At 55.1% G+C, this 16,637-nt stretch overlaps 6 protein-coding genes across 6 annotated transcripts; 3 read left to right on the forward strand and 3 right to left on the reverse strand.

Moving 5' to 3' along the window:
* Positions 1-27: 27 nt before the first annotated feature.
* Positions 28-2,779, forward strand: L969DRAFT_91277 (uncharacterized protein; the record flags this gene model as incomplete). Its single annotated transcript, XM_014714970.1, has 6 exons — positions 28-432; positions 485-865; positions 911-1,189; positions 1,237-1,297; positions 1,345-1,818; positions 1,863-2,779. The coding sequence occupies 6 exons, from the start codon at positions 28-30 to the stop codon at positions 2,777-2,779; spliced, it is 2,517 nt and encodes an 838-aa protein (XP_014570456.1).
* On the reverse strand, positions 2,384-5,469 carry L969DRAFT_83630 (uncharacterized protein). The gene is made up of 3 exons (XM_014714971.1): positions 4,981-5,469; positions 2,930-4,934; positions 2,384-2,883 (listed from the first exon to the last, which is right to left on the reverse strand). Exons 1-3 carry the CDS (start codon positions 5,376-5,378, stop codon positions 2,791-2,793), a joined length of 2,496 nt encoding a protein of 831 aa, XP_014570457.1. The 5' UTR covers positions 5,379-5,469; the 3' UTR covers positions 2,384-2,790.
* A 46-nt stretch (positions 5,470-5,515) lies between these two features.
* L969DRAFT_604221 (uncharacterized protein) lies at positions 5,516-9,272 on the forward strand (the record flags this gene model as incomplete). Its single annotated transcript, XM_014714972.1, has 6 exons — positions 5,516-5,680; positions 5,735-5,881; positions 5,934-8,759; positions 8,807-8,908; positions 8,968-9,004; positions 9,052-9,272. The coding sequence occupies exons 1-6, from the start codon at positions 5,570-5,572 to the stop codon at positions 9,270-9,272; spliced, it is 3,444 nt and encodes a 1,147-aa protein (XP_014570458.1). The 5' UTR covers positions 5,516-5,569.
* L969DRAFT_100362 (uncharacterized protein) lies at positions 9,051-12,854 on the reverse strand (the record flags this gene model as incomplete). Its single annotated transcript, XM_014714973.1, has 7 exons — positions 9,051-9,513; positions 9,565-9,905; positions 9,963-10,037; positions 10,083-10,502; positions 10,553-10,938; positions 10,986-12,410; positions 12,464-12,854. 7 exons carry the CDS (start codon positions 12,852-12,854, stop codon positions 9,300-9,302), a joined length of 3,252 nt encoding a protein of 1,083 aa, XP_014570459.1. The 3' UTR covers positions 9,051-9,299.
* On the forward strand, positions 12,745-13,751 carry L969DRAFT_83636 (uncharacterized protein). The gene is made up of 5 exons (XM_014714974.1): positions 12,745-13,017; positions 13,068-13,095; positions 13,152-13,345; positions 13,397-13,531; positions 13,585-13,751. Exons 1-5 carry the CDS (start codon positions 12,971-12,973, stop codon positions 13,607-13,609), a joined length of 429 nt encoding a protein of 142 aa, XP_014570460.1. The 5' UTR covers positions 12,745-12,970; the 3' UTR covers positions 13,610-13,751.
* L969DRAFT_100364 (uncharacterized protein) lies at positions 13,626-16,635 on the reverse strand (the record flags this gene model as incomplete). The annotated part of the gene is made up of 8 exons (XM_014714975.1): positions 13,626-14,993; positions 15,046-15,454; positions 15,715-15,817; positions 15,875-16,110; positions 16,166-16,232; positions 16,294-16,359; positions 16,418-16,495; positions 16,549-16,635. 8 exons carry the CDS (start codon positions 16,633-16,635, stop codon positions 13,763-13,765), a joined length of 2,277 nt encoding a protein of 758 aa, XP_014570461.1. The 3' UTR covers positions 13,626-13,762.
* Between the last annotated feature and the right edge of the window lie 2 nt (positions 16,636-16,637).

Below are 16,637 nucleotides of genomic sequence, written 5' to 3' on the forward strand. Positions count from 1 at the left end.
CTCCTACCCTGGCCTCACCACGCTACGATGGACGTCTTGCCGTCTTCGCATTCTTCGAGCTCGGTCTTGGAGCTGGACGACAGCTTCGGTGGTCATAGCGTGCCTATGGCGGACGCGTGCTCATCCGTCATTGCATCGACCTCATTGTCGTCAACGGGGCCCTTAGGACGCGCAGAGCTCAATCCTGCCGGTCTCGAGCTGGACGATGATCTACACGATATCTTCGGTGCAGATCAATCTTTCGTTTCGAAGGCGTCCGATCAGCCGTGCAAAAAAACCGCGATACAGTGCACCACTCCGGCGCTCCGCCCATGCCCACCGAGCGAGAGCTTTCGACGAGAGATCAGGGGAACCTCCTTCACCGGCAAAGCAGTCACATTTGGCAGAAGGTTGCGCAAGCGGTCCACTCAAAGTCGTCGTGCACTAGACGAGGTAAGCGCCATGCGCGTTGTGGAGGATCGCTCCGCTCAGAGATCCGCAACAGGCCGCAACGTCTGCGCAAGCCTCGGATGAGCTGGGCGAACTTGCTTCCTCCTTTCTGGAAATGCCTATACATCAGCTCATGGCGGATGTGCGAGATCAACTCAAGCAGGAAAGGGCATCCAAGGCCCAGGCAGCTCAAGATCCTCAGCGTATCATCTCGGGGCCGCTCGAGACAGACCAAGATCGGATCAGAAATTCGAGACTGTGGACGGACGTCTACCGACCGAAACGCTTCACGGACTTGATGGGAGATGAAAGGACACATCGAAATGCAATGACATGGCTGAAAGAGTGGGACAATTGTGTCTTCAAGACCGGCAACAAGAAGCCTAAGCGAGGCGACACGGCTTCTCGAGGTCCAGGTCATGACAAAGAAAATGCCGTAGGTCCAGGTCACCGAGGTCATGAGTCAGCTAAAGTAGCGCAGCCGATCGATCCATATGGACGCCCTCAAGAGAAGATTTTGCTCTTATCCGGCCCGCCAGGTCTAGGCAAGACCACCCTGGCGCATGTGCTTGCTACTCAAGCTGGCTATCGAGTGCACGAGATCAACGCGAGCGATGATCGAACGGGTCGTATCGTCACCGATCGCATACGCGATGCGATTGAGTGTCGTGCAATTTCAGTACAGGGCGGTCTGTCTAGCGATCGTCCGACTTGTGTCATCATCGACGAGATCGACGGCGCTGGCGGAAGCGGCGAGAATGCGAGTAGCCACGTTTTTAATCGTGGCGCAACTAATTTGCTTCGCAGGCTTTTGTCAAACAGTTGGTAAAGTTTGTTCAAGACGGTTCGATGGTCAAGCACAATAAAGGTGATCTATAATATTGATAACGTTGTCTTGCTGACGTTAGCATACAGGCAAAGGTAAGAAGACAGGTCGACCCCTGCTGCGGCCGATCATCTGTATCTGCAATGACCTTTACGCGAATGTGCTGCGACCGCTGCGACCTTTTGCTCGCATTATCCGTTTTGGGGTTGCCACGGCGCCCACACTGCTACGACGTCTTCGCACAGTATGCGACCAAGAAGGTCTCGTTGCAGACGCCAAGCATCTCACAAAGCTTGTCGAGGTTGCCGGTGGCGACATGCGGAACTGTCTGAATACTTTGCAATTCATAAAGTCGAAAGGCACTCGTCTGGACGAACAGGCAATCCGATCGAGTTCTATCGGACTCAAAGATACTGGCACGTCACCCGGAGCAGTCTGGGATCATCTGTTCCGTATTCCCACCGATCGCAAGGGCGCACCCCGTGCGGGCAGGGATGGATCGATATTTGAATGGCTTCTGCGCGATGTTTCGACTTGTGGAGAATACGACAAAATCGCTCAGGGTAGGTTGATCAAGGTCGCATATGCGCATGCTGAAGCGTTACAGGTTGCTTCGAATGGTATCCTGAAGCAAAGCTGACAACGGATGTCTGGTTGTCAATCCTTCGAGCGCATCAGTGGCTCGGACTTTATGATCTATTAGACACAAAGATAAAGACACACCAAGACTACGAACTGCTGGCTTATGTCCCGTATACCCTCATTGCGTGGAATCCGCTCTTTGCGAGTATCACCAATCGGCCCATCGAGCGAGCAAAGGCAGACTACGAAGCCTTTGTCAGGCAGTCTGCGCATCGCGAAGTTCTTGACTCATTCTGCAAACCGCTAAAGCCAACGATCAAGTCGACCTTCTTGGGCAATAGCGTCGTGGTTGAGCTTGCAGCCTATCTCACCAGAATCATCTCGCCAGACTTGAAACCGATCAATAGTCAGATCGTCAAAGCAGATGAGAAACAAGCCCTCAAGAAGCTGGTAGCCATCATGCTCGACCTTGGTCTGTCGTATCTACCGGAGCGGACGGAAGACGGACAGCTGTCATACAAGCTCGATCCTGCAGTGGACGTATGGGTGCATTGGGAAGGCAAGCGCGCGCCTGACATTCCCGCCGCTCGCTACTCAACTCGACACGCCATTGCATGCCAAATTGATGCTGAGCGGATAACGCGAGCACAAGGTACCGGCGATGGATCTCAGGCGACAAGCACGGCAAGCACACTCATGAGTGCGTACGGTGCAATGTCAACGTCAACGACGGCAGGTGCGATCAAATCAGACTCTACCATGGACTTTTTTGGCCGATCGCTGCCATCTCTAGCTCTCAATCACAAACAGAGCGAAGTTGAGGATGACAGCTCGGAGCCGGCCTCAAAACGCCTCAAAGTCGTCTACAAATTCCACGAAGGCTTCTCTAATGCAGTCAGGGTGCCCATAACGATCTCAAATCTGTTCAAGCGTGCCAACTGACGAGAGCGCATCTACGTTCGCTTTGCAGCGTGCCACGCCTCGTTGAGAGTGGCAAAGACGCCATCGGCCAGCATGCGTTGCTCCAGTGTGCAAGACGCGCTCAACTGCAGATAGTGTCAGTCAAATAGTGGTGGGTAAGGGAATACTCGCCTTGTCTGGATGCACCTTGGCGATCGCCTTCATGTAGCGTATTTTCAATTGGGTTTCTGTCAATACTTCATGCATGCCAATGGCTTTCCATTCGAGCTCCGCCCATAATATCAACTGGAGGCTTGTGAGCAGCGCTCGAAGGTTACTCTCTTTGCCAGCGCGCCAGACAGTGAGTCGTTGATCAACCGAATCTTTGAGTTCCAATCGCTGCCCCGCTTCCGCCTCTTGCGCTGCGTTAGCGATCCTGAGGGCACGCACAGCCGACCCCAGCGTCTCGGGAGTGGTCGATGATGTAGGCTGCATGGCCAATCGCGATCTCAGCGCAATTGGTTGGGCGGATCTCCGTTCGCCTGCGGTACGACATCGTGCCAGGCCGTCATAGACTGTCCTGAGACCACCCGCGCTGCGAATTGCCACTTCTCCAGCACTTTTGAGCTGTAACCAGTCGTACTGCGCCATGGGCCAATGCTCGCATGCTTCTAGTGCCTTTGCGCGCCGTGATAGAGCTTTACCCAGCTGATCGCATAGATTGATGCTCGCGCACTCTTCGGGCAGGGTATCTTGTCTCAGTATAGCGTGGTCTAATTTGTAATTAGGTTTTAGCTCCTCGACGTCCAAGAGCAAGGCCAACGCAGAAGTAGCGTCTTGTAGTGCTTGGCGATCGTTGCCGATGCGCATATTGGCATTTGCCATATTGTTGTGCAAGGGGATTTGGAGCAGGTGCTTGCGCGGTAAAGCATCGATTGCAACGGCATAGGAGTCGATAGCTCCAGCATAATCGCCGAGTTTAAAGAGCTTGTTACCTATTATTCTGTGCCTGTCGGAGGTCTGCAGATCGAGCGGGCTAGCAGTCGTCTCGCCTCGCCGATGCTTTGGTTTAAGTGGTTGCACCGGCTTCGATTGTGCATGCGCAGGTGCCGATCCGATAGTCGTGGTACCGTCGGTCGAATCAGAAGAGGTGGGCCGCTTTTCGGTGGCACTTATGAGTCCTACCACGCTGTCGGAGAAGGCGACAGGAGGTATGTCAGTATTGCTGCCCGCAGCATCGAGCTCGCGCGTCAGCCATCTGGGACGAGCGTCTGTAGGGCGTCCATTGAGAGCACGCCCTTCTCCCTTGCTTGCAATGCTGGCCGCGGTGCGCTCGTCTATCGCCTTTTGAAGCTGCTGCTTGCTACTCTTCCAAAACTTGTTCGCCGTCGTCAGGACATTATATCCGACCATTGATGCCTGGTCCAGCAGTTCGTTTGCTTTACCTTCCCAGGGCTGGACAGCGCCGGGTACTGCAACCCCTCTAGCCACCCTGCTAGGATGTGAGGATGCTAGTTTTGCTGACTGAGTTTGATCCGCTTCGCTATCTTCGTATTTGAAGCGTTGCCGCCGGCTTGGAGGATCCATGCCATCGTCTGACGGGCTCTCCTCATCGTCAGCACGGCTGAGAGACCCCGTCAGTGGTCGGCCGCGGGCTCCTTGTGGCGATTGATCAGCTCCGAGTACCATGTCCATTAAGCTCTCGACAGCCGCTTGTAGATCCCATTGGCCTGATGCGGCGCGCGTCTTGAGCAGCGCGGCGCTGGATAGATCAGGCGCAAAGCCCATCATGACGAGCTCGCCGAGAATGTGAGGCGGTATGTCAGTGCTTGCTTTTGGAGGCTCGTGTGCTTCAGATGTGCCGGGTGAAGGAGCGGAGAGAGCACCAACGGGCGCAGCCAAAGCACCCAAAATCTCGTCATCGGCATCCTGATCAAAGGCGGCTTGTAGATCTAAGCTTGATTGCGTCGCTACGGACGAGGGAGGAACGAAGGCATTCTCGAGCGAATCATCGAGGAGGTCGCGTTGTTTGCCATATTGGACCTCACTTCGCGTCACTTTGGTTCTCTGCGCTGGCGCGACGAGTGCATCAAAATTCCATAGGTCATCTGGCATAGCTTGATTCGATGCTGCTGCCACATACGGAGTGATGAGAACAGGCGTCGACGGGCGCAGCGAGGGCGTGAGAGGACGCGCGCTGGGGGCAACGTCAGCACAGTATCGCTTATCGGTAGACGACAAACGCAATCTGAGTAGGTCGGACTGATGAGTGACTGGTCAACACGGCTTGGGGCGGGTCAAAGAGCGAGCTGAAGGCATCCACCTCACCAGATGCACCACCAACATGCGGGTCTTGTCCTCGAGACGTTCTGGCAGGGAGATGGACGTCATCTACAGAGGAAGGCCTGCTGATAGTAGCGCGCGTCGCGGGGACCGAGGAGCGCACAGTGAGTTGTTGATTGCTCCTGTGACCGTATTGAGACATCTGCGCGGGATTGGTTGCTCTATAAGACTTTGTGCTGGACAGACTTGAGCCTGGGTTGGCTTGCAGGTTGGACGGCTTGCTGGTCTGCGCGGTTTGGCCCGCAACACGTTGCGGCGTAGCTGCGGCAGGCCAGCTCAGATCTAGCAGATCGTCCATGATGCCCGTGACACGGAAAGACGATGTGCATCAGTGAAGACTTGACGAGCTTGAGGCCAGTCGAGCACGTCGAATGGGCGCCTGGCGTTGGTCTATCTGGCAATTCGACCGAACGCGCGTTCGTGTCGATGACATGATCCTCTCGGCTCTCCCTGCGGCATCTATCGGCAGTCGCACAGCCAGAGCTTGGGATGAACAGTAGCGTTGAGCTGAAGCGACAATATGCATCCCTCGGCAGGCCGAACGCAGGCTCCCAGGCCTTCGCGACAGGACTTATCTCGGGAGGTAATCATCGTATCATCGTCAGTAGCTCAGTAGCCTACAATAGAGCTCCTAGCTCAGATATGTCTGGACAGGCCATCGCCTCAGGACGGACTGTCGACATCTGCAATGAGCGCATGCAGCTCCAGTATAGTCTGCATCTGGATGACGCCTGTTACGGATCGACGAGCTCGAGCGCATCTCGAGAAATAGCGGCTCTTGCCTTTGCCAACTCGGGCCAGGCAAGTGGATCACGCTTTGATATGCCATGACCTCACACTTGCGTACATACAGCTCGCCATTGCGGCAGGCACCCAGATTGTGATCTGGTCAGCTCCGAATGAGCTCAACAGCGGTCGCTCGCCTCGCTTGAAGCTACATTCCAGCCTGTCCCTGCGCAGCGATGTACTCTCTCTCGATTGGCGGGACGTGTCTCTCTTAGTGCTGTCTGACAAGCTATCCATATGGCAGCCAACCTCTGTCTCTGGCATAACCGCCTGGCAAAAGACGCGCGAATTCGCGCCCCGCGCTTGTGTCGAGCACGATCTCTCTGCTGCGCGCATCTCTCCTTGCGGTATTTATGTGGCAGCAGCATGCTCTCACCTGCCTCTCGTCCGCATCTTCAACATCGCGAGTTTTGGACCTGCCACGGAATCGAAGCAGGCTCCCGTCGATCTGTGGCATGCCCTGCCAATCCGCCAGATACGATGGGCCGCGTCCGGCATAAGCAGCGTGCTATGGACAGTCGATAGTCATGGAGGGACGCAGAGATTCACTTCGAGAGGGGGAGGATGGCAGAGCGACGGTCTTGTGCTCGTCGAGCGACCCCCTGATAAGACCCGACAAAAGGTTGTTTGGGCCGGTCTGACGGACGACGCAGATCCGGCATTGCTAACGTTGCTGGACGATTGCAACATGGGCGTGACGGTGCGAGATGACGACTGGCGCAGTTCTACCTCTTGGCAGCGACCCTTCGGTATCGATATCAAGCTGCATGACATGAGCACTCATACAGTAGCCTTCGAGACGCAAAGTAGCCCGTACTGTCCAGGAGCACCCAGCTTCACACTCATCAGTTCAGATAGACACGGTCGCATCACATTTATTGACGCAGCATCACCGTCTTTTGAGAGACCCATGAGACTCCGAGAGCTACAATTTGCTCCTCGCGGCCTAGTCGAAAGGATGACTGCTGCTGCTGACGGGCTTTCTATCGCTTGCACAACCTCGCTGGCACAAATATTGCACTTTCGTGTCAACATGCTGCACGGCTCGCCAACCTCCTTGGCTACTATAGCTCGGACCCATCAAGGCCAATGCTCGCTTGTCAAGGAGTTCCATGCTCTATCAGGACGAAGGGGTGTGCTAGCCGCGCAAGCAGATGCTTTGCAGCTTTATATGCCCAGCGAAAATACGCTGAGACTTTGCGCGAGCGTCAGGCTAGCGTCGACCTCAGATATGATCTTTCTGGCCTCTGTGGTCGAAGGACAGCATATCAAAGGCGTGGTATTGCTCTTGTCGGGCATTCAGCAGACCTTCGAATTCAACATGTCAGCTGGCACTGCGACGATACGGACTATCGGGACTGTACACCCTCGGGGCTGGCTGCCTTTAGAGATCGCCGAACCGCTTGTCTCTCAGGCTCGCGCCGCGCCAGAGATCGTTTTCGGCGCGGTCGAAGAAGACGGTAGCTGCTCACTCGCTTGTTCGGCGAGAATGTCCTCGATTGTACCTGATTCTCTGCCTTGTTCTACGCTGATCAGCCGCTTCAGCGCCAGTCTAGTAGCGTACAGCTCGTCGGCCAAGAATGACACTATTGTAAGAATACAGCGCGCGCATGGAAGTTCGCGGACGTGTGTACATCGTCTGCTGCTGTCAGCAGAAGATCTCACTGCTCTCTATTGGCTGCGAAGTCTTCAAGATCATCCCATCCTCGTACTACATACCTCTAGCGGTCTGAAACTCTATGCCGAACCTCGCAATTCACAGCACGACAGTACTGGCTGGACGCAAGTTGCTCATTTTCGCGCTTTCAACCAAGATTGCACGACTCTGCCGGTCCAGGGAGGCGTTGTGGCACTCGAGCGAGGTCGCCTGAGCATATACTGTGGTGATGCGCGTCTAGAGGGGCTTGTGCGAGCTTGCTACGCGCCCCGACGTCTCGACGACCCGATCTACTTGTCTTGGTCGATCAGAGCAGGCAAATTGGCGCCAATCCTCGGTCTTGTCGATCACGAGCAGAGCTACGCTGACAACCTGTTTGACCACGTCGATGAATTTCTGCAAGGGGAGGCATATCAGTACACAGAAGCCGAATGCAAATTACCGCCTTTTGACACTGCCAGAATATCGACTCGATTCGGGTCGTTTGCGAACTTGGTGCAAGTGCTGAGCGCACAGCACCAATCTCTTGACAGGTCTGGCGAGATGGCGCTAATTTCAATCCAGGAGGCTTTGCATGCGGGGACGTCAGTCAATTATGTCACGATACTATGGGCCCAGTCATCTCGACGTCAAGCCGTGCTGTTAACGCACATCTTGCAGGCCTGTGCAGGCAAGCTCACATGGTCTTTAGCACGCCGTTTGGGTCTTTTCATGTGGTTACAGGATCCAAAGGACTACGCGACCCAGCTTGAGAGTATTGCTCGTACCGAATTCGTCAATCTCGACGAAAGGGATCCGATCAGCGCCAGTCTGTTCTATCTCGCGACCCACAATTTCAAAGCCGTACAAACAGTGTGGAAGACATCTGGCGCCCATACGGAGCGCAGTACAATGATGAGATTACTCGCTAACGATTTCAAGCAACCGCGTTGGCAGATTGCCGCCAAGAAAAATGCGTACGCTTTGCTGGGCAAAAAGCGATACTTATTTGCTGCCGCATTCTTCTTGCTTGGTGACAGCTTGCAAGACGCTGTCAACGTTTGTGCCCGTCAACTGAACGACACGCAGCTCGCATTCGCCATCTGCCGTGCATATGAAGGGCAAACATCGCACGTTCAGCTCGGGCTCGCTAAAAGTCACCTTCTGCCCGGAGCGATCAGCATGAGAGACCCTGCAATGGCTGCATATGCTCATACATGCTTTGGCGAGACGAATGGTATTCAGAAAGCACTGGAGGTCGGTTGGCCCTCCATGCATTTGGCTCAAGCTTATCGCTCGCTTAGATGGAGATTTGGCAAGATTGTTCACTTGATCCACAGCTGACATGGCTGTATCTAAGATACCGCCGTCTGGCAGGAATGCCTTCGGTGCCGATCGAATATCAGGTTAGCTGAGCGCTTATTTTCATTTTGAGCTCTTCCTGAGGTCACGGCCGCTCTCATAGCTTGTGCAACGTTCGATAGCCACTTTCGTCGCAATGGGTATGCAGCATATCTGTCAATATCCTCGTGGCTTATCCGACTGACAGGGTGTCATCTACTGGCGCTCGACATGGCAGTGCACTGGCCATTCGTCAGAAAATCAACAATGGCACCTCGATCAGTCGATCAAAGGCCTGCAATCAAGTCGCCGCATTCCGATACGGAGCTGCCAGCCGCTCTTGCTGCGCAGTCGAAGCCTGCAGTCCAAGCGCCGCGCAAGGTTGTGCAAGCTGTGCCGGACTTTGACATTGGGGCATTCGCTTTTTAACATGCCGGATAAGAGCGCAGTGCATGCTTAGACATCAAAAATGAGCGCAAAGTTCTCTTCGATGCCACTCTTGCCCGTACGTCCACCGACGGACGCGTTTGCAATGGCAGTCTTGCGATCTTGCAACGCGAGCATCTTCTCCTCGATCGAGTTGCGTACAATTAGTCGGTAGATGTGCGTCTCTCGGATTTGACCGATGCGATGTACGCGATCAAATGCCTGACTTTCCGCGGCAAAGTTCTGCACGCGGCGAGTCAGAAGTCGCAAAGCATACAAGTCAGTGGCGCTTGCCCACCAGATATCGCACGCGAATGCCATATTGGCTTTGGTCAGATTCAGACCTGTGCCGCCAGCTTTGAGTGAGATGAGAAAGATGCAGGTGCCTTTGCTTTCATTGAACTCGGCCAGGACGCTCTGCCGTTGCTTTTGCGTGAGGGAACCATCTAGACGGACGTGCCTGAACTTTTCACGTGCGATAGCTGTCTGCAACAAGTTTAGGAACGTCGTGAATTGAGAGAACACGACGGCATGGACAGGTCCGCCTCCATCACGCGCAGCGTTGAGATGTCTGAGTAGAGCCTTGATCTTCGTCGAATTCGCAAAATTGTTTCGCTGGTAGAAGTCATTAGACTCCTGCAAAGACGAATGTGCGTCAGTAGGAAAGAAGACCTGTATGACGGCAGCACGTGCCTCCCGTGGGAGCGAATCAGGGTCAGGCAGATCGTCCTCTGTGATCGGTCCTCGATCGCAGACCGGACAGTTGCCCTAGGAGCGGATTCAGGATCGTTCCTGTCATTACAACGTGCTGACCTCTTTGCCGTCCGCTTGGGCCTCTTGCAGGAAGGTCATTACGCAGTCGTAGCAAATCTTGTGGCTGCAGGGCAGCTTTACCGGTCTGCTCAGCGTTTCCGAACAGATGGGACATTCTGGCTCGTTTTGCGAGGAGTTTGGTGCGATGCGTCCTTCGATGCTCTTGAAGGACTCTCCATCCCTAGACTCGCCAGAAGCGAAAGTCGTGATCTGTTCGCGTATTGTCCGCTCCTCTTCTTTCTGCGCCTGAGTTGTCACATCGTCGGTAGACATGTTTTTAAGCAGCAGAATCGGGTGCAGGACAGCCTGTCGCAGTCGTGTGATCACCGCGAGGATAGCCGTGACATTCTTGGAAACTGTTCCCGACGCACTGTACCCAAGGAACTTTGATCGTGCATTGCGGTAAACTGCATCGTAGACCTGTCCTGACCATTAGGCAACCCACATATTGTCGGATCGAGTCCACTTGCCTTTTGCTCGGCCTCTGAAAGATCAAGGTACTCTATCGTGACATGCTTCGCTGGCAGAGAGACAATTGGTGCACCGTGCTTATCTTTCATGCTCTTCTCTCTTCGTAGCAGGACACTTTCCAGGATATACTGAACGACCTGGATGGCTTTGGGATCTTTCTGCTCGAACGGCAACGTGACAAATGATCGAAAGAACGAGAGATTACCCCATGGCTCGAGCCTAATGAAGCGTAGCAGCGAATAGAGATCTTCAAGTCGGTTCATGATCGGCGTTCCTGTGAGGCACCACCTACGACGAGCCCGCAACGCATAAGCGGCCTTTGCGCTCTGTGTCAGGCGTGATTTGATATTGTGCGCCTCATCGAGGATGACGCGATACCATTCGACTGGAACGGTGTGAGTGGATGAGAACATGGTATACCGCCGGACGAACCACTATATAGGCCCATTTGTGAGACCTTGGGTCGCCGTTTGCTGTGTGTGCGTGCGTTGGCTTCTGCTTCGAGCCGCTCTTTGCAATCGCTGACCATCGTGCCATAAGACGTAATGATGACCTCGATGCCCTCGTCGAGAAGCTCGCCAATGTTGGACCTGCCGACACCGTGATAGACATGAACTCGCATTCTGTCGCGACTGCTTCGCAGAATCTCGTCGCGCCATTGTCCGACCAGCGAGACCGGCGCAACGACTAATGTACCAGTGCAAGGGCCTTTGACGTGCTCAGTGGAGATTCTGTCAAACGCAGTTTTCTTCGCTTTCGTGGGCGAGTGATAGAACTGCTCGTCACTCATTGGATCGTCAGATTCTCCACCGCTGGAGCCCGACGATTCAGCCACGTCGCCCAGGTTGACGTTACGAGCCGGTCTGTTGGCATGTATGAGTGCGGCACACATGATAGTCTTGCCGAGTCCCATCTCGTCTGCCAGAATACCGCCACGGCATTTGCGCGAGGCTTGCGGAAAGTCTAGACTGAGCTCGCCTGAGAAAGGATTGTACCAGAAGGGAACATCTTCAAGTATCTCTTGTTCAAACTCGTCTGGGAAATTGTATTCTTCCCAGAGCGGATGCATAGCCTCGCGCTCACGGGCTTCCTTGACACCGCCCTCCATATTGGACATCCAGTTGAGCGCCTGCTTTTGGTACGACCTCAACTCGAGCGCAAACGTCGTCGGAGGCTCGGCTTCAGGCAAAAAGGCATCATTTTTGGTCGCCTTTCTGTAGACCAGGTTTAGCTGTGCTTCGGACAACTTTTGGCCTTCTTCGTCATCAGAATCTGGGCCAATGTCTTTCGTCGCTTTGGCTTTCCCCTTGTTGGATCGATAGCTTTCGCTGTCAGGCTCAGTCGCGGTACGTTTGCTCCCTATTGCGGTATTTGAGATCGGTCGCAGCGAAACGGCATCAAAGAGCTTGTTGAGGGATGCCTTGCGCTCACGCAAACGGCGTTCCTCTTCTGTCTCTCTCGCGTCTTCTTGGTAAGTTGCTTTACCCTTGATCTGGCTGTCAGGAGGCGCGACAGAGGTGGGTCCAAAGGCAGCAAAGGCGTCACGCTTGATGTACACAGAGAGCGTGAGAATGATGTCGCAGCCTGTCGAAAGTGGAAAGGGGCAGTCTGTCACTTTGCCGGTGATATCGGCAACGACTTCGAGATCGAGAAGCTTAGCGAGCCAATCCGAAGTCTGAGATTGCACGCGTCCGACCTCAAAGCCCTTCTGATTGCGGAAGCGAACGATTGTATTTTCGGCGGCCTTGCTGACCTTTTTTGGATCCTTAGACTTGATCATGGGTCGCTCAAGACTGACAGTCTGGCCAGCTTTGAGGTACTTGCCGCTGATGGTGGCCCAACCCATGACGACAAAGGCTGTACGATCCCTTTCAGTGGGCAAGCTTGGCTTTACGAGCTGCACGACTGACTGCCGATCAACTTTGATGTCCAAGGCAGGTCCTTTGCAGAGCTATGTCTGGTCGCTGCGGTCATGGCCGCAGACTGCCTCGCTCTGTGCCTTGGCTTTTCTGGCGTATCGTCGAGCACGATGACATGCCGGTCCGAAGGAATGCAGCCAGGGTTCGCGGAGACATGCTTTCGCTTGAGCTTGCGAGGAGTGTCTGGAAGCACTATTGCATCCTCTGAAGACAGGCCCAGCTGATTCTGTCGTGGCCTCTTGAGCTCAGGTTTTGCCGATCCGGCGTCATCCTCTGCAGCTCGGTCGATCTGATCGCCAGGCTGACGTCCATCAGCGGTAAAGGTCGATATCGACCCAGCCGGCGGTTCACTTGATGCAGCTCTGAAAAGAGGCGGTGACATGACAGACGAGTCTGATGTCACACCAGGCATGTCACGCTCGCGCGCCAGACAGAGAGAGAGAGACTTCTCTCCTGGAACTGTCCTTCACCAGCGTCGGCAGCCCGTTCCTGCCTCTCATGAGCGACGCCGGCGACTATGACGGCGGCGGCGGGGACGACGACCAGTGTGTTGCAGTTGCCCGTCTCCGCTACGGCAATGCTGATGGCCACGCAGCTTCGACGACGGCGAGGAGCAGGCCTATGTCAGCTCTTTGATTCAGCTCATCAGCGTTCTCTCACTGAAGTTGAGCGAGCGCAGAACCCAGACGATCTGCATGAGGATGGCGAGGGACTCGTAGCAGAGGGCGATGAGGCGACCGGTGTGGTGCCGTCTGGCCAAGTGCCGGACGGAAAATCGATGCCACAGACAGCAAACTCGGAACGGATCACTACGCCTTACATGACAAAGTATGAGAAGGCACGAGTGCTCGGCACGCGGGCTCTCCAGATCAGGTCAGTCTCCTCAAGAGCCTCAGTAGCAGCCTCGCTTAGGCAGCGGAGCAGCATGAACGCCCCCGTTCTCGTGACTCTGGAGAACGAGACTGACCCGCTCGAGATTGCGATGAAGGAGCTAGCGCAAGGCAAGATACCGCTCATCGTCAGGCGGTTCCTTCCAGATGGCAGCTACGAAGATTGGACGTCCGTAGCCAACCTTCTGAGACGCGCGCCTGCGCGCTGACCCCGTCGTGCAGAGTCCAAGAGCTACTCAGAGACTGATCTGTTCCCCAGAGATCGGTGCTGCTCCAAGCGAGCCAGAGGTCTGTGGAAATGGCTGCCCGCATGAGACACGGCTGCTCAGCTTGTTGTACGTTTGCAAACCAGCAAAAGGGCATGTCAACATTGCAGTGCTCAGACACGATCTGCGTGACACTACAGAATCCACGAGCCTGTCCCTGCTGGATTCTTGCCGAGCCGCTGAGCAAGTATGTTGCTTGACATGGAGGAAAATGAGTTGCCGATGAAGACATCTGCCTGTGCTGCGATCTCCATGTCCACCGCAAAGGCGTAATCGTCCCGTTCGAGCTCGTCTACTGGCCTGCTCCATACCACTGCGCTCTCTGAACTTGCAAATTCGAGCGCATAAGGCTCCAGCACGAGCCTGTCGTGCAGCCAGTCAACGATCGCGTCGTCCTCGTCTGAGCCTGCGTTGTGCAAGATGTAGATGCCTCGCAGCCTGCCGCCGGTCCGCCGCTCGTGCTCGCGTAGGGCTACGTCGATGAGATTGAGATACCGCTGTGGCGTTGGGGAGCAGTGTAATAGCCACTCGTCAGTGGTCAAATTGCGCTTTGCAGACGCATAGGGCGGCGGCTTGCGACGGCTGAAGATGGGGTGCGCCGCGACACCAGCAGACCGATACTGTACGCTCGCAAGGTACCGGCAGTGATCTGTGAAATCACCAAGTCGCATGTGCACAGCCATGAAGCCGGTGGATGGTCGTCCAATCACTGCCTGGAGGAATCTCTGCCACGGACTTACTGCCTGACTTGATGCGACTATGCGATGTTCTTGTAGTGTGGTCCGAGCGGTTTGACGAATGACATCAGACCAGACGAAGATCTGGCGTAGGTAGCTAACGTAGGCCGGGATAAGCCTGAGGTAGGCAGCACTTGACCAGAAGCCGAAATCGATGAGCCAGCTGGCGTGGTCGACACAACGGGCCGTGCTCCTTGTCACTAAATACTCCAGTGAAGCGTTCCAGACTCGGGCAGGAGGGACCCTGTACTCTGCTCGAATAGCATCGTCCTGTTCGTGAAGCCACAACAGATGCTCCAGCTCTTCGTCTGTTAGTGGCGTCTGGTCCGCAATCGCTTCTCTGGACCAGTCAACAAAGTCTGTGTCGTTGCTGTGCTCCGACAGTGAAGGGTTGACGGCAACGGCACGCTTACTGCGACGGCGATAGCGTGGCTCGAAATCTAGCTTTGGGTGAATGCGCACCGCCTTGGGGCAAGTTTGAGTGTAGTACTCCTCCGACACGCCGGTTCGCGTCAGGCGAGGCAGGAAAGCGGACAGAGGTATGTGCTCCCAGTGTCTGGCGCGAGCCTTGAGGCCTTTGTAGACGTGTGTTTGATTCGTGAGATGGGCCATCCAGTGATGCATAAGCCTATTGCGTGCTTTCAGCGCTGGCGTCTCAATGGCTCCGTGAGCTGACGTACATTTCTTGCAGCTGATTATTGGCCTGTCCGCCGAGACCCATCGTCCACATCCTGACCAGGGGCATCTCATGACGAGCTCGATCGTACTGAGCCGCTGCGTCGAATTCGTAAAGCCGCAGCTTCTGGTAGTGAGACAGCTCTGGATCTTCAGACAGCACCGGATCCTCTTCTGAGCCGGGGATGAAGGCAGGAAGCAGCCGCTGGGCCACAGAGCCTTCTCTGTTGGCGTGCCATGCCTGATGCAACCCCACAAGCCAGACAAGCTGGACACAGAGTAAGACAGCGAGCAAGCCGACACCGAACTTGATCCTTCTGCTCTGTCTGATCCATGTTTGGCGACTGCCACACATGCTAGACACACTTGCTTGACTACCGGTGAAAGGCCATCCCTTAGACTCGCGCACAGACACTAACTACCGTCTCGGCCTCCGATGCGTGCAGCTGGATCTGATCCTTCGTGAGGGAGAGGGACAAGAGATTCTTGACAACGAGGAGCTTAAAAACACCTGACTTTGACAATTAGGTCACCGTCGTCATGCATCATGACTCGGACGAAATCTATAATGCCAAGCATTTTTTCGTGACAAATTGATCGCGACGACGTCCTTGAAATGATCATGATCGACATGTGTACAACAGCTAAAAACAGATGTCGCGACCTGGTCTAACTTCGCTTCTGCTCGCCCTCGGTGACGCTGACCGCTCCAATGAATCGTTTGTAATCGAAATGACCTGAGCGATTAGCAAAGGGCGGCGTGAGCAGCCTGTCCACCTGGAGTACTCTCATATCAGCTCTGTCTGGCGTGCACATTTGGACACGGATTCGCGCCTCTTCGGGAGTCATACGATCGCCGTATTCGGTCAGCCAGGTCTTGAGCTCGCTGGAGGGGGCAAGACCTTGATCAGTCTCGTCGAAGCAGGCGAATGCTTCAAGCATGTCCTCAGCAGGATCCAGCTTGAGCAGCCGGTCGGCCATCATGCTCAAGAAGAGTGTGAAATTGATTGCGCCAGGTGATGAGGTCTTGCTTGTGAGGCTCGTCAGTTGTTCAGCCGAGACTGGCCTGCCTGTGATCGTGTCTGCAAATGAGTGTGCGCTCCTCGCAGCTCGCCTGTGGCGTACCCAGGCTGGCATACATTGCCTTCAGATCCTTCTCGGTGATGATACCGTCTCCGTCTTGGTCGATCACCTGCTTGCGCAAGGGATGTTATGGCACGCGAACCGGGCGCTGAACAGCTTTGTCTGCGTACCGTGAAGGCCTCCTTGAATTGCTGGATGGTGGGTTCGTCAAACATGCTGTAGATATTAGCAGACGCCTGTCGTGGCTCGACTCTGCTCAGCTGACGCCTCTACGATCAGACTGGCTCCGCTTGCCTGCCTTGGTTGGGGACGCCCTGCAAGCGTCGTCGGTCGCCCGTGCGAGAGTTTCGAAGCCATAGCGAGCGATCCGCTCTGTATGGAACCAACTGATCACTTGCTGAGTGCTAGGATCGAGCGGCGCAGACCGGCTCGATAGGAAGTGGCTCGTCCGGGTCGATGACAGGCTGCGAACAGGCGCGACGACGACCGACCGACGTGCGGTTGACGCGCATTG

Source organism: Mixia osmundae (assembly GCF_000708205.1).
Source record: "Mixia osmundae IAM 14324 unplaced genomic scaffold scaffold_1, whole genome shotgun sequence".
Lineage (NCBI taxonomy): Eukaryota > Fungi > Basidiomycota > Mixiomycetes > Mixiales > Mixiaceae > Mixia > Mixia osmundae.

Coding starts and splice junctions, on each gene's coding strand:
- L969DRAFT_83630 (XM_014714971.1), bottom strand. CDS start 5,378: ATGGACGATCTGCTAGATCTGAGCTGGCCTGCCGCAGCTACGCCGCAA. Junction 4,935..4,980: donor GTCCGACCTACTCAGATTGC/GTTTGTCGTCTA, acceptor CGTTGCCCCCAG/CGCGCGTCCTCTCACGCCCT. Junction 2,884..2,929: donor CCAAGGTGCATCCAGACAAG/GCGAGTATTCCC, acceptor CACTATCTGCAG/TTGAGCGCGTCTTGCACACT.
- L969DRAFT_83636 (XM_014714974.1), top strand. CDS start 12,971: ATGAGCGACGCCGGCGACTATGACGGCGGCGGCGGGGACGACGACCA. Junction 13,018..13,067: donor GGCGGCGGGGACGACGACCA/GTGTGTTGCAGT, acceptor ATGGCCACGCAG/CTTCGACGACGGCGAGGAGC. Junction 13,346..13,396: donor ACGCGGGCTCTCCAGATCAG/GTCAGTCTCCTC, acceptor GCAGCGGAGCAG/CATGAACGCCCCCGTTCTCG.